The sequence below is a fragment of the Mobula birostris genome, chromosome 4 (genome assembly GCF_030028105.1).
Source record: "Mobula birostris isolate sMobBir1 chromosome 4, sMobBir1.hap1, whole genome shotgun sequence".
Classification (NCBI taxonomy): Eukaryota; Metazoa; Chordata; class Chondrichthyes; order Myliobatiformes; family Myliobatidae; genus Mobula; species Mobula birostris.
Window position 1 is genome coordinate 83,473,737 of NC_092373.1, and position 13,209 is coordinate 83,486,945.

At 45.1% G+C, this 13,209-nt stretch overlaps 1 protein-coding gene across 4 annotated transcripts in view; it reads left to right on the top strand.

The window, feature by feature from the left end:
• inpp5d (inositol polyphosphate-5-phosphatase D) overlaps window positions 1-13,209 on the top strand; it is a 149,706-nt gene that overhangs the window by 96,469 nt on the left and 40,028 nt on the right. For all 4 annotated transcript variants that reach the window (XM_072255668.1, XM_072255669.1, XM_072255670.1 and 1 more), the window contains 5 exons: window positions 574-655; window positions 2,726-2,815; window positions 7,430-7,543; window positions 8,909-8,988; window positions 10,536-10,623. In XM_072255668.1, coding sequence (XP_072111769.1) covers window positions 574-655; window positions 2,726-2,815; window positions 7,430-7,543; window positions 8,909-8,988; window positions 10,536-10,623 — 454 coding nt within the window. The remainder of the gene's footprint in view (window positions 1-573; window positions 656-2,725; window positions 2,816-7,429; window positions 7,544-8,908; window positions 8,989-10,535; window positions 10,624-13,209) is intronic.

Here is a 13,209-nt window from a genome sequence, read left to right on the forward strand (position 1 = left end):
CTCCCTCCTCCCTCCTCCCCCCCTCCCCCTCCCCCCTCCCCTCCTCCCCTCCTCCCCTCCTCCCCTTCCCTCACCTCAACTCAACCTCCTCCCACTCCCCTCCCCCCAACTCAATCTGTCTGACATGCTTCATCCTTTCCCAGGTTCCAATCTCCTTGTGCCTCTGTCTGATCCACCTCCTTCATCTTTACACAGGCCGTCTCCCCCCTGGTTCGGGGTTTCCGACCTGAAACACTGACAGTTCCTGTCTGCACACAGCTGCTGCACGTCCCAGTCGTTTCTTCCAGCAGATTGTTTGTTGCACCAGATTCCAGTATCTGCCCTTCCTGTGCCTCCATGCAGCAAGTCGATGGTTCCCCTCAGTCAGTTTCCTCAAACCTGCATCCCCCATCATTTCAGAGCGCGGTGCAGGAAGTTCCTGGGAGTGTCTGTCAGCAGAGGCTCTTGGAGAGACCTAGCAGGTTGTGGTATTGGGAGAAAATCACTTGTAGATTGGGTTTGAGTAAGAGTTGATTTGGGGGATTGCATTGGCTCTTGGTCCTGGTATTTGGTAACCATCTACTCTGTCCCCAGCTGAAGTATAACTTGCCATCCTGGTGTGATCGTGTGCTGTGGAAAAGCTATCCCAAAGTTCATGTTATGTGTCAATCATATGGTAAGGGAGTTTCTTTCTTTTTGACCTGTGCTTGTTTGCATTTAACATGGTTCTTTAAAAGAACCCCTTATTCATGCAGCAGATCAGAGAACACATAAGATATAGTAAATGAGAAAATCTGGCAGAGGGGCCAGTCTCCTGACTGGTCACACACCTGCCTGTGAACTCCAGTGTGAAAAGACCTGCACGCAGGCTCAAAAACACAATTGTTTATGCAGAAAATCACATTGGTCATGTCATTGCATTCTACATATGCATAGAGAGAGCATGAATTTATGTAGCTCTGTCACATTACATTCTTTCATGAATTCATAGCGGGCAGTGAGGAAGACTATCAAAGCTCACAGTGGGATCTGCAGCAGCTGGAAAAATGGCAGATGAAATATAATGCAGGCATGTGTGAGGTGTTGCACTTTGGCAGGACCAACCAGGGTAGGTCTTACACAGTGAACGGTAGAGCACTGAGGGGTGTGGTAGATCAAAGGGATCTGGGAGTACAGGTCCATAATTCATTGAAACTGGTGTCACACATTGATAGGGTTATAAAGAAAGCTTTTGGCACATTGGCCCTTATAGATCAATGTACTGAGTAAAGGACATGGGATGTTATGTTGAAGTTGTATAAGGTGTTGGTGAGGTCTAATTTGGAGCATTGTGGTCACCTGCCTACAGGAAAGATATCTATCAGGTTGAAAGAGTGCAGATAAAATTTGCAAGGATATTGCCAGGTCTGGAGGACCTGAGTTAGAAGGAAGATTGAATAGGTTAGGATTCTAGATTGAGAGGAGATTTGATAGACATACAAAATTGTGAGTGGTATAGATAGGGTAAAATCAAGCAGGAGTTTTCCACTGAGGTTGGGTGGGACTACAACTACAACTGGAGGTCAGGGTTCAGAGTGAGAGGTGATAAATATAAGGGGGAATGTGAAGGGAACCTTCTTCCCTCAGAGGTTCGTGAGAGTGCGGATCAAGCTGCCAGCACAAGTGGTGCATGCAAGCTCAATTTGAACATTTAAGAGAAGTCTGGATGGGTACATGAAAGGCTGGGGTATGAATAGCTAAGGTCCAGGTCGATGGGAGTAAGCTGTTTAAAAGGCTTGGCATGGACTGGATGGGCCGAAGGGTCTGTTTCTGTGCTGTACTTCTCTATGACTCTATGACCTGCATCCCAACAAGCTACTTGTACCTTCTTGTGTTTTAATGTGATAGTAACCAATTACCATTGAAATATCACCATTAGGTGGTGATGCTCTAAGTGGATTCATGGTAGCTCCTCCAATATTCTATGGGGTCACTTGCACACAAAATAGCATGACCTACGTACATGACATCTCTCCTCTATTGCCAGAAATCTAGCCATCAAAAACAAGGAGTGAACCCGGCAGTGGGTTATGAAACGATAAGAATCAAAGGATCCTCATGAGGAGTTGAAGTTCATTGTCGGTGGTATAAATACCAGGAAAATTAGCTTTTTACAGCCAGTACATTAAAAACATAAGTTACATAAATTATACCTAACTTACACAACAATATAAACAAAAGTTGACAGAATAACATTAATGCAGGTTGAGGGAAATATTGTCTGATGTAGAATTAGGGATATTCAGGTTAATTCAAGACCTGATGGTGGTGGAAGAAACTGTTGTTGAACCTTGAGGCGAGTCTCTAGGCTGCTGTAGCTCCTACCTGATAACATCAGCGAGAAGAAAGTGTGGTCGAAATGGTGGGTGTCCTTAATGATGGATATCACCTTGCTGAGATATAACCTCCGATAGATGTCTTCGACTGTGCGGGGAGATGTTGATGATTGGGTGCATCGTGACTGTGTTTTTAATGAATGCAATAGATTGATTCAGTGACAATCTTGCTGGAAAATCAGAGGTCAATTTTTCTCCCAGGCACTGATAGACTTAGAAATGGGTGCAGTTTCACTCTACTCTAGGTTAAATTGATGTTCAATTGTACAACAATGGTTTGCACAGAATTTACCGGAGTTCATAGGGGCCTCAGGTCCTGCTGTTATTTTAATATGTGTACATATTGGTAAACTGTTGGTTCTCAATCACAGGGTGCACCACGGATATAGTCACCAGCGACCATTCACCAGTGTTTGCAACTTATGAGGTGGGCGTGTCAACGCAGTTCGTTTCTAAAACTGGTTAGTAGCTGCCAAGGTAACTCAGTTCTCCTTTAAGGGCCGCCGTAGTATGTTCAGCACCAAAGTTCAACATGACTGGGGCACCTACCTAATGTGGAACAAAATAACTGGCACAGAGACCTTCGGAGGGTGGTGAATAGACAGTCCTGGAGGATTTTGGAGGATCAGTTATCAACAGATAGATTTCAGGATTTTAAATGAATCAAACTATTGAAATAGTTCAGGAACATATTGGTGTTGTAGAAGATCTCAGCAATATTTACCAGACCTTTTCCCACAGGAACTTGTTGAGTAAGTTAGAGAATGGTCTAATCCTGCCATTATTGTGCTTAATGTTATGCTAACCATGAACTGGCCGAGGCTACGGTGGTCTTGAATGTTGCTTATCATCCTGATTGCAGTCTGATCTACACCCCGACTTGTATTCAATGAGGGAACGTCAGCAGAGGCTATGGGCAGGATCTGAGCAGGACTGGGTATACTTAAAGCAGAGGGTGATAGGATCTTGATGAGTAAGGGCAGTAGAGGTTACAGGGAGAAGGCAGGAGACTAGGGTTGAGAGGGAAAATAAATCAGCCATGATTGGTGAATCAGATTTGATGGGCCAAATGGCCTAATTCCACTTCTGTGTCTTGTAGATCTGAGGGTGGTTGGGGAAAGAAACTCTTCCAAGTATAGGGAGAAGCTGAGATAAACAAGGCTTAAATCAACCTTGTGAGGAAACCTAATAGTTGATATGTGTGGCTGTCAGTACCATCGCTTTTCCTGCCCAATGTCTGCCAGCTAGAAAATAAAACTGACACTGAGACTGAGAATGAATGAACAGAGATGAGAAACTGCTGCATTCTGGTTTTCACCGAAACATGGCTGAACAATGTCTGACTTGGCATTTCAATTTGGGCAGATACTGTTCCACAAAGACAGAGATTCCCTTTTGGGGAAAGGCAAGGAAGTAGTATATGTGTGTACATTAACAAAGGTCTGTACACAAGCTTGTGTTCTGGGGCAATAGCTACAAATCAGTGACCATTATCCCTGTACTAAAGAACTCTCTGCCCTCAGAACGGAACAATTACTGCCCAGTGGCACCGATGCCAATCATCATGAAGTGCTTTGAACGGCTGATAACACCACATATCAAAACCTCTGTTCCTGCCACTGGACACACACCAATATGCTTAGACAGAACCGCCCTACAACAGATACCATAACATCTGTCATGCACCTGGCCCTGACATACCTCGAAACAAGGACGCTTACTGTATGTCAGAATGCTGTTTCTGGATTCCAGTTCGGCATTCAACACTACTGTCCCGCAGACCTTGGTGACCAAACTCCACTCCTCAGTCTAAATAAGTCTCTCTGCAACTGGGTGTTGGATATCCTAACTTAACAGACCTCAGATAGCCAGGTTGCACAATCGTTCTTCCCCTCGCATCATCCTCAACATGGTTGTCCTCCGAGGGCTGTGTGCTGAGCCCATTGCTGCACACTCTGCTCACACATTGACCACACGGCCAAACACCCGAGCAATCACATTGTCAGGTTCACTGATGACATGACGGTGGGGCTCATCACCAACAACAATGAGACAGTCTACAGAGAGGAGGTAGAAGAGCTCAAGGTCTGGTGCTGGGCAAATAACCTCTTCCTCAATGTCAGCAAGACAAAGGAGATGATTATCGACTTCAGGAGAACTCACACCACTCACACCGCTCTTTACAGTGGCACCACAGCAGTGGAAACTGTCAGCAGTTTCAGACTACTGGGAGTGAACATCTCACACAACCTCTCACAGTCCCAGAACACATCCTACACAGTCAGTAAAGCTCAGCAATGGCTCTACTTTCTGAGGAGGCTGAAGAGAGCTGGACAATGCACATCTATGCCCGCGTCATTCTACAGATGCGCAGAAGAGAGCATCCTGACAACGCATCACCAGCACCGGCCTATCTGCCATCAAGGACATCGATATCAAAAGGAGCCGGGAAAGGGCCAGTAGCCTCATGAAGGATCCCACCCATTCTGCTCATGGATTGTTTGTTCCACTCCCATCAGGGAGGAGACTATGTAGCATTCCTGTCAGGCCCCCCCCCAGAGTCAAAACCAGTTACTGCACTTTCCCCAAGCAGTAAGGCTGATATCAACACCTCCACCCACCAACTCCACCACTACTTTAATATTTCCTGTCAGCCACCTTATGTACAGTCCAGCATCACTTTATGAATATACAATCAATTTATGTATATAAGCTATTTTGTGTATTTATATTTATTGTTTTTTAAAAAATATTATTGTGTTTGTTTTTCATTCTGTGGTATCAGATCTGGAGTAACGATTATTAATTCTCCTTTAACACTTGTGTGCAGTAAATAGCATTAAACAATCTTGAATGTTGAATTGAACATCTTACAATGACCTGCTCAGGGAGTTTGCTGTTGTGTTCATCGCCGCTGTCTGCACCCACTGTGCATGAACGCCAAGGTCGCACTGGGAGAGCTTTATAGTATCATGAGGTCTCTATAAAACAAGCCCCTTCATAATCGCAGGAGACTTCAGTCACGTTAACCTGAAGGATACGTCCCACCAACATGTTACCATGGCCGCCAGGGGAGCAAACAGACTGGACCATGTTTATAGATACGGACATGGTATTACAAAGCCTACGCCCTCATTGTAGCCTCTCTGACCACACCTCCATAATGTTATCCCCGCATACCAACCGCTGCTGAAAATGGAGAAACCAGTCAAGAGGACCATCACTGTGTGGCCTAATGAGGCAATCTCTATGCTTCAGGACTGTTTTGAACGGACCAGATGGCAGGTGTTCAAGGAGGCCACCACAACCAGAGCAGATGCAGACCTCGGAATGTGCCTCAGCTGTCACTGGCTGCCTCAGTAAGTGTGTAGACGACATCGACACCTCAAGAACAATCATCTCACAGCCCAAGCAGAAACCCTGGCTGAATGCAGAGGTGAACTCCCTGCTAAAGACCTAGAACACAGAGTCTGAAGACAGAGCATCTCTCAGATCAGCCAGGGGAAAGCCCATCTTGGGCAGCAAGAGAGAAAAGACTGCCTACGCACAGAAATTTCAGGAACACCTGTCCAATAATGATCCCGACTGTACGTGGCTGGACATCAAGGACTATGCAAGAATAAACAGCATAGACTGTACCAGTGACGCCTTGCTTCCTGACACTCTAGACAACTTTTGTGCACACTTCGAGGCATGCAACATAATGCCAGCTACGAAAGCTACCCCCCCCCCCCACCCCAGGTGAGCAGCCACTGTCTGTAATTGCTGTAAATGCAAGAAGGACTCTGCAGAGAGTCGACTCCCACAAGGCGGCTGGGCCAGACAACATCCCAGGCCAGGGACCCGGAGTATGCACACCAGCTCACTGACTCCTTCAATGCTTCACTCATCCAGACTGCTGTTTCAAATCGGCCACCATCATCCCTGTACCAAAGAACTCTACACCCTCAGAAATAAATGACTACTGCCCAGCAGCACAGAATCCAATCATCATGAGGTGCTTTGAATGGCTGGTAATGACACAAATCAAAAACCCCATTCCTACTGCACTGGGCACTCACCAATATGTTTACCAACTGAACCACTCGACGACAGATGCTCTGGCACGCCTAGAAAACAAGGACACTTTTGTCAGACTGTTGTTTCTGCATTTCAGTTCTGCGTTCAGCACTATTGTGTCACAGAGCTTCATGAGCAAACTGCTACTCTGTGGTCTAAGTATACCCCTGTGTTGGACTTCTGAACCGCTAGACCTCAGATAGTCAGGGTGCATAGATGCTCCTCCCTCCCCATCATCCTCAACATGGTTGTCCTCTGAGGGCTGTGTGCTGAGCCCATTGCTGCACACTCTGCTCACACATTGACCACACGGCCAAACACCCGAGCAATCACATTGTCAGGTTCACCGATGACACGACAGTGGTGGGGCTCATCACCAACAACAATGAGACGGCCTACAGCTCAAGGTCTGATGCTGGGCAAATAACCTCTTCCTCAATGTCAACAAGACAAAGGAGATGGTTATCGACTTCAGTAGAACTCGTACCACTCGCACCCCTCCCTACATCGGTGACACAGCAGTGGAAACTGCAAGCATTTTCAAACTCTCAGGAGTACACATCACACACAATCTCTCATGGTCCCTGAATACATTCTACACAGTCAGAAAAGCTTCCCAGTGCCTTTTTCTGAGAAAACTGAAGAGAGCTGTACTGTGCACACCATGTCCTGCCACAGAAACACAGTATAGAGCATCCTAAAATGCTCATCACTGCATGGTACGGAAATTGCACTGTGGCAGACAGGAAGACACTACAACGGGTTGTTAAAACTGCCCACCCACCATCGAGGAGATAATTACAGAAGATAGATGGGTCATCACAGGGTGTGGGGACAGACAACAGAGAGTGGGCTGATGGAGGGGAGTGGTGAGAGGGAGAGAGAAACAGTCTTCTATTAATGCTCTGCATCTGTCCGTTTAGAAAAGTCCAATCACAGAGCAACGATAGTAGAGTTGGAGTGACTGAGTGATGTTAATAATTGATACCACACTAACTTGTCACATTACTTCTCAGACCCCAACAATGCTGACTCAGCGGGCACAATCAATTTCCTCCACTGTGAAGCCACTCTGAAAACAAAATCTAAGACCAAGTTCTTCATTGAGTTCCACTCCAGCTGCTTAGAAAGTAAGAGCACTCACAATGACCCAAAGTTTGTTCGTCGTTTTACTGCCTATTTCCCATGTGCAGTCCAGTGTAGAAGCGCTCAGCAACACTCTGTGACTACGTTTGCATGTGCCCTATGTGCTGTCCGTTCCTCTGTCCATTGCATGCCTGGGGTTGTGTGTATTTTTAAACATTTGCCAATTTGCAACTGTACTTAATCTCAAAAATTGCAATCGTAACAGCTGAGGGCTTGAAATTCTTTGCATAGAAATGTGTTAAGCAATTGTGTTCACTGTGAAATCTCGACATTTAATATAAACAGCTCCAGTGTTTTTAAGTCAGGCATCTGGGTCCAGTGTTGCTGTGCATTGATATAATTTGCCTAATGTATACTTGCGCATTCACGGCCCGTTAAGATGACATACCAAAGCAATGTTGAGCTTTGCTTTAGTTCACGATGATGGAGACCAGTTGCATTTGGCAAGAAGACCATGTTTTAAGTTTTGTGATTGGTGTTTACTTTCACCAGATCACATGACTGAAACTAAACTCCCAGACCCCAATCAGTCCTTGGGCACAACTTTAGGGCTGGCCCTTTTCTTGATGTCACATAATGTCTCCAGATTCAAGCCTAGTCTGCTCAGCAGACAAAGGTGTGTGTGTGCGCGCGTGTGTGTGTGTGTGTGTGTGTGTGTGTGTGTGTGTGTGTGTTTCTGAGAGAAAGAGAGACTGACTGTTATCCTGTCCAATGCATTGCTGCTAGATGCCTCATACAAGTGGCTGTTTCCAAAAGGAATTTAAATGGTTCCATGAAATATTCTTGATTTTTGGCAGTTCAATGTGCCCATGACCTCCCCCCAGCACAGGCATTTGCCCCCCCCCCTCCCCGTAGCTCTGCAGGGAAGTGGCACGCTGACACAGCTGTTTCTTCTGCTGCCTCACAGTTATGGCGGCCTTGGTTCGATCCTGACCTCTGAGACTGTCCATGTGGAGTTTCCTCATTTTCTCTTGCCCTGGGGTGGTCTAGTTTCTCTCCACACCCTAAGTATTTGTTGGTAGATAAATTGGCTTCAACCCATTACCATTTAGTGTAGGTCAGTGGCAAAAGAAAGGGAGTAATGGGTGAATGTGCAAAGATAATGTTGCAGGGCTACAGAGAAGTAAGGACAAGAAACAGATTATAATGAAGTTGCTCCACTGGCATCTGGCATCATCCTTTTCTGTTTTGTAAGCTATTACCAACGTATCTGTGAATGACAGATGAGAGATTTGTCTGTTACCATTCACTGGGTCTGGTCATTGAGGCTCCAGAGAAGTATACAGCTTCTTGCGTGGACTTCACTCTGCCTTGGAGAAGAATCTACAATGACCTTGTGGTTCCTCTAGATCCAGTGAAGAGTGCTGAAGGTGAGAATCAAGAGTCGAAGGACGAGAACCTGACAGTCACGTGGAATACTCCCCCTGAGGTAACTGGGATTAAACTCACCTTGTCAATCCTCATTATCTTTGGCCGAGTTTAGGATAACAACATTTTCTCTTTCTAAAGAAATTAGTTCAGTTGTTGTGCAGTGGTTTAGATTAGTTGATTGCCGTTTACAGCAGGGTGCAATGGAAATCCTTGTTCTGCATGAGTAAACTATAAATGAAAGTACAACGATGAGTGCGACGCAGCAGGAAAGTAGTATAAAGATTGAGGTGCAAACTGAAGTTGGGCAAAAAGAGTTCTTAATAACAGAGCAGTGGAGTTAAGGGTGTGGCAGCATCATTGGGTAGAGGTGATTGGTTCAGGAGTCTCATAACTGTGGGAAAGCAACTGTTTGTATCTGGACATTTGAGCTTTTAAGTTCCTGTATCTTCTTCCAAGGTTGAAGGGAGAAAGGGGAATGGCTACGGTGGCAGGTATTCTTAATGATACTGCCACCTTCCTGAAGGAATTCAGTAAGCACTGGTCAAGGCAGTTGTAATAAGTATAAATTACTTCTTGGGGCATTTGTCAGGAAGTAACCCTAAGCCTACATAATAAGTGGGTGTCTTTATTTGTCAAGCACAGCGATTGCTCTTTAGATCATTGAATTAAGCTGAATGAAACACTGTATAAGCACAACTTTCTTATAGTTAAGCAAGGATTAACTCTTATTCTGCCAACTTTTGCAGAACTCTATTCCAGTTTAGACTTTGCTAATTAATGTTGTGATTAGTGAACGTTTAGTTTGTTCTTATTGAAACAGGAGCAGTTTCACTGCCATTAAGCAAGTGCAGGTCTGAGTTATAACCATGAACAGTGAGGCAGCATCTCTTCTGAAAATAGTAGATCGTCAACTGCATCTCTGCATCTAGACACCTCCAAATCAAGGACTTTAATGCAAACAAGAGAAAATCTGCAGATGCTGGAAATCCAAGCAACACACACGAAATGCTGGAGGAACTCAGCAGGCCAAGCAGCATCTAGGAAAAGAGTACAACACGCAAAATGCTGGAGGAACTTAAACATCGACTGTACACTTTTCCATAGATGCTGCCTGGCCTGCTGAGTTCCTCCAGCATTTTGTGTGTGTTGCACTTAATCTAGAAGCCAGCAAGGGTGCCTTTGACCTTTGCCCTATAGTGAGTTTGAAGCTGTGTTTGGTGTGTGTTCCCTTTCTGAAGTTTAGATTTCTTACAGAATGAGCCGAGCGAGCCTCGGGTAAGAGGTACTCTCCCTGAACAGGCTGGGTAAGTATGTGCTCTGTGTGAGCCTTGTAGGCTGCTAGGCTCCCAGTCTGAGACCTGGCCTTGTTTAAATTAGAGAGGCAGTGCTGATAGTACAAATGGATTTGCGGCTGTGGATTGACTCTGGAATGGTGGTTCGTACTGGATGTCCAGAAGTCTCTCCACTGTACGACTTGATGTCTTTGAAGGTAGGCTGTAAAGGGTTGAAATGAAACAGATCATCGTACGAAATACTCAGGTCTCTTGGATCTGGTCTTCTATTGCTTGTAACTTACATTCTCTCTTTCTCACCAACCTCCCACAGTTAATGCCCATTATCTCTGACCCAGAGTACTTATTGGACCAACACATCCTCATCTGTGTCAAGTCTACAGACAGCTACGAATCATATGGTAAGCACGAAGTGTGTGTGGACAGACCCAATGTTCAGTGACAGTTCTTACAGCAGTTCCTACACCAGGGGGAGACTTCACTACCTCTGTGCAGATGGTGCATTATCCAGTGCAGGGAAAGTTGAAGATGGGATATGATATGCCCTATTGAAATCCACCCCACCGTAATCAATACAGAAAACAGACAATTCTGGAAATACTCAGCAGGCCAGGAAGCATATGTGGAATGAGAAATAAGTTGATATTTCAGGTCAAAGGCCTCGTGTCAGAACCGGGAAAGAAAGAAAATAAGTTAGCTTTGAATTGCAGCAAGAGTTGGGGTGGGAGGGGGGGAACAGAGGGGACAAAAGGAACATTTCTGATAGGGTGGGGCAATGTGTATCAGTCAGACTGTAGACATAGGACAGTCAGACCATCTGCAGTCTGTACTCACCTGCGTCTTATCCTAATGTGGCTGAACCTTCATTTCTGGTAGACGCTTTCTCCCATGTAACAAACCAAGGCCCTAGAGTTCAGCCCCGTTTGGGAGCTACTGTTGTTAAACTGGTTCCATTAAGGGACACGGGAACATTGGTATGCAAGGCAAGCTGGTTGTTCAGGTGGTGAGATAGCCAGTATACATACTAATGCCCACCAGAGGTACGCAAAGTTAGCAGTGGTGTCAGTCAACATGCTAATGACAACACTGCTGCACAGGTGCTCACTGAACCTCAGGGCTAAACTTGAACTTAGTACAGGAAGGACCCAATTCCAGTACCACCTGACTACATGTAGATTTGCTGCTTGTTGTTTGCTTCAGGCAATTGGTATGACTGTACAGATGGTTGGTGCTTTCCAAAGTTCTTGAAACTTTGAAGTCTAGAATGTGGTGTGACTGAAGATGAACAACTTTGTTCTTTATAGTTTAGTAGGATTTACACTCCCATTAAAGTATAGAGTAATTGGAAACAGACGGAACAGAAAACATCTTAATCAGGAGAAACGGGCTTTCAATAGAGAGTTTTATCGGCCCATGGAGCAAATTGCCAGTCTGAACTTCAGCGAAAACAGGGACTCGGAAAAGCGCTGAGCAGACAAATGCCTATTGCACCCACCTATGCTGCTTGTGCTTCAGTGGAAGCTTAGTCATCAGAAAATTGGTTAGGACACACATGCATGCACGTGTGTGCTTTTGAACATCCTCATCCTTGCTGTACACCGAGCTCTGTGCTCGGTTAATGCTGGACTACAGTCAGCTCTTTGATGTTGCACTCAGGCCTGCCTATACAGCTTTACCAAATTCCCTGTGTGCCCACTGCAGCAAGAAGCCTTCCTCTATTTTTCTCCCTAGGACATCAGCACCTGTCATATCTGCAGGTTGCTTGTGTCTCCTTCTTCAATACTACCTGCCCCTCCATCTATCTTCATACCATCTGCAGATATGGCCACAGAGCCATCAATTCCATCATTCAAGTCATTGACATATAATGCAAAAAGAAGCGGGCCTAACATCTACTCCTGCGGAACACCAGCAACCAGCCAGAAAAGGTCCCCTTTATCCCCACTCTTTGCCTCCAGCCAGTCAGCCAATCTTCTATCCATGTTGGTATCTCTTCTGCAATACCATGGACTCTTATCTTGTTAAGTAGCTTCATGTGTGGCACCTTGTCAAATGCCTTCTGAAAATCCAGGTAAACAATGTTCACTGAGTCTCCTTTTCTATCCCGTCTGTTATTTCCTCAAAGAATTCCAACAGATTTATCAGGAAAGATTTTCCCTTAAGGAAACCATGCTGACTATGGCATATTTGTGGCTCCAAGTACCCTGAAACCTCATCCTTAATAATGGACTCCAATATCTTCCCAACCACGGAAGTCAGGCTGACTGACCTATAATTTCCTTTTTTTCTGCCTCCCTCCCTTCTTTAAGAGTGGAGTGACATTTGCAATTTTGCTGTCCCCATGAACCATTCCAGAATCTAGTGATTCTTGAAAGATCACTACTAATGGCTCCAAAATCTCTTCGACAGGAGTGTAGTCCATCTGGTCCAGATGACTTATCTACCTTCAGACCTTACAGCTTCCCTGCTTTATGGTAATAGCAACTGCACTCACTTCTGCTCTCTGACACTCTCAAATTTCTGGCATACAGCTAGTATCTTCCACAGTGAAGACTGATACATAATACTTATTAAGTTTATTTGCCATTTCCTTGTCTCCCATTACTATCACTCCAGTGTTATTTTCCTGCACTTTGATATCCAATCTCACCTTTCTTTTCCCTTTTATATATCTGAAACAATTTATGTATCTCTTTTATATTATAGGCTCTAACTACTATATTTTAAATTTGCACTAATTTTTACAATATATATTGCCTTTATGTTGTTTTTGATTTCCCTTGTGGGCCACGGTTGCATCGCCCTCCCTTCAGAATACTCCTTTGGGATGTGTCTATCTTGCACCTTCTGAAGTGCTTCCAGAAATTCAACCATTTTTGTTCTGCCATCATCCCTGCTAGTGTCCCCTTCCAATCAGCTTTGGCCAGCTCCTCTCTCATGCCTCTGTAATTCCCTTTTCTCCAGTGAGATACTGATACATATGACTT